The sequence below is a fragment of the Hyaena hyaena genome, unplaced genomic scaffold (genome assembly GCF_003009895.1).
Source record: "Hyaena hyaena isolate Hyena2069 unplaced genomic scaffold, ASM300989v1 scaffold_378, whole genome shotgun sequence".
Classification (NCBI taxonomy): Eukaryota; Metazoa; Chordata; class Mammalia; order Carnivora; family Hyaenidae; genus Hyaena; species Hyaena hyaena.
Genome location: NW_024081009.1, coordinates 1,773,908 through 1,776,734, shown reverse-complemented (window position 1 = coordinate 1,776,734; position 2,827 = coordinate 1,773,908). Strand labels below are relative to the sequence as shown.

Here is a 2,827-nt window from a genome sequence, read left to right as displayed (position 1 = left end):
ACTGGGAGAAGACTGTGAACAGAGAATGCTGTGAGGTGGTCCCACGCCAGGTTAAGTGCATGAAATTTCACGCCCAGGAAACAAATTTCATGCCCATTCCCTTATATTCCCTAAGCCCTCCTGCACAGGCAACCCAAAATACTTCTCATTTCATGAACAGACTTCTCTCTGAAATCCTAAGATTCGAGAAGCATTAGAAGGCAGCATGCAACTGCAAAGGTCGCCTCTAGAACTAAGATTCCTTTCGGCGGAGACTACAAGGCGCGCGAGGGGCTAAAGCCAGACTCGAAGATTCCCATCCCTCCCTCCATCCTGGCTCGACTCACATGCAAGGCCTCGGCCGTGGGTCCAGAATTCAGCTCCCACACCAGCAAGGTTTTGTCACTCTCGGTGGGAACCGCAAAAGAGAGCAATTCCGCCATCCCACCACCACTGCGCATGCGCGACTAGGTTTACGAGGGCCCGCGCCTTTTAAAAAGGGGCTCTTGCGAGGGGAGGGGCCAGCCCGCCGGGGGTGGAGCGGGGGGGGCTGCTCCCCAGACCTCTCCTTCGCCCCTCCCACTCTGGGGCGGGTCTCTGCTGCTACTTTCCCTCGCGCAGTTCCGTTGCCTCAATGTCGTCAGGTTTAGTGCTTCTAGTCACAGTAGAGTCTAAAGGGTGAGCTTACAGGATCCCTGGGTATGGACAATTTTATAGTAACCTGCTTTCCTTTTCGCTCCGGGAGAAGATTTAGACTAGCAGTAAGTTACCTACTGAACTCTAAAAATCTACATTTCTTACGTGTGAGAAATGACCACTAAAGATGCCATCCTTTGGCTTAAGAATGTTTTCATGAATGTTAAATATGCAAAATCAAACTATAACTCATTAAGCCATTAATGAAATCCTTAAAAAGCATTCCCTGATTTTCCTACGTGATTTTGGTGAATGGGTATATGTGTGTGCTTGTGGGGAGGAGATGATGTGGGAGTTCGGCAGGCAGGGTAAGAAGGAGAGATAAATTCGGAAAAATCAAAGAGTGAGGCCAAGTAGGGCACCAATACTGGAGCTCATGGTGCTTGTGCAAAAGGGCCGTTCTAGGCATCCAAATAGTCAGCTATTTTGAAGACTAACACACTGAGAGGGAAAGTAGATCCTAATGATCCTTATTTTAATCCTAGAATGTCTGAGCCAGAAGGGACCTTACAAAATAAGTCTCCTGAGGTTTCTGAACAGTGGTCTTCAGACTTGTGTCCGTCTGTGGTGAAGTTTTCACCAGTCTTTGCCAAAACAAGAAAAGGACAATATAATCAGGGTTAAAAAAATATATTTTCATAAGACAAAATCGATTCCGTTTTATTATCCCATAAATATGACCTTCATTTAAAAAATTATTTCATTGTTAATATTTTTATTTTTTTTTAATAGTTTTTGTCAAGTTGGTTTCCATACAACACCCAGTGCTCATCCCCACAAGTGCCCTCCTCCATGCCCATCACCCCCTTTCCCCTCTGCCCCACCCCCATCAGTCCTCAGTTTGTTCTCAGCATTCAAGAGTCTCTCATGGTTTGCCTCCCTCCCTCTCCGCCATGGTCCTCCGTTAAGTTCCTCCTCATCCTCCTATACGTGCAAACATATGGTATCTGTCCTTTGACTGACTTATTTCGCTCAGCATAACACCCTTAGGTGCCATCCATGTTGCTACACATGGCCAGATTTCATTTGTTACTATTTATTTGTGAGAGAGAGAGAGAGAGAGTGCATGTGCAAATGGAGGAGGTGCAGAGAGAGAGGGAGACACAGAATCCAAACAGGCTCCAGGCTCTGAGCTGTCAGCACAGAGTCCTACGCGGGGCTCAAACCCACAAACTGGGCAATGATGAACTGAGCCAAAGTCAGACGCTCAACCAACCGAGCTACCCAGGCGCCGGGACCTTCATTTTTCATGCTAAAACTTATATGAGGAGGTGCTGATAGAGGATAGCTGTGATTAATAGTCTTTATTGGGCTATTTACTCAAATAGTTGGCTTTGGGGGCACCTGGATGGCTCAGTCAGTTAAATGTCATTAAATATCAGACTCTCGACTTTGGCTCAGGTTATGATCTCACAGTTCGTGGGTTCAAGCCCCGCCTGGGCTCTGTGCTGACAGCGAGGAGCCTGCTTGGGCTTCTCTCTCTCTCTCCCTCTCACTCTGCCCCTTCCCCCTCTCAAAATAAATAAGCAAAAAGAAATTGTTGGCTTTGGAGGAATAACTGGGATCATGATACTGTTTCAAACCAAAACTTGTAGATTTTATTACCCATTTCATTATCCATTGTATTTATCCACTCATTCATTGTACTCATTATTTGTGGATGTCTCTGCTTCTCCAGGCAGCTGATGAACACCTCGAGAACAATAGTTATGTTTTATCTTCCTTCTAGTACCTACTCTAGCACTCCTACTATACTAGGTATATAGTAGGAATATATCTGGAATTAAATTTTTTTAATGTTTTATTTATTTCTGAGAGAGAGAGAGAGACAGCGTGAGCAGGGAAGGGTCAGAGAGAGAGGGAGATACAGAATCCGAAACAGGCTCCAGGCTCTGAGCTAGCTGTCAGCACAGAGCCCGATGCGGGACTCGAACCCATAAACCGTGAGATCATGACCTGAGCCAGAGTTGGACGCTTCACTGACTGAGCCACCCAGGTGCCTCCGAATATATCTGGAATTAAACATGAAGAAATCAACACATTCTTTGCACAAGGAATGCTTTAATAATTCCCCAACTATAAAAACTTCTTCACTGTGGTCCTCTCTTGGTTTGCAAATGGCAGTCAGGAACCAGAGGCCTGGGCCTGGGTG

General features: G+C 46.1%; 1 protein-coding gene across 1 annotated transcript in view; it reads right to left on the bottom strand.

Moving 5' to 3' along the window:
- The window catches only part of LOC120244244 (RAD52 motif-containing protein 1-like), a 12,991-nt gene extending 12,559 nt beyond the window's left edge, over nucleotides 1–432 (bottom strand). The window contains exons 1-2 of the mRNA XM_039250637.1: nucleotides 327–432; nucleotides 3–28 (exon numbers count right to left, since the gene is read on the bottom strand). Of these exons, the coding sequence (XP_039106568.1) occupies nucleotides 3–28; nucleotides 327–422 (122 nt within the window). The 5' untranslated portion in view covers nucleotides 423–432. The remainder of the gene's footprint in view (nucleotides 1–2; nucleotides 29–326) is intronic.
- Between the last annotated feature and the right edge of the window lie 2,395 nt (nucleotides 433–2,827).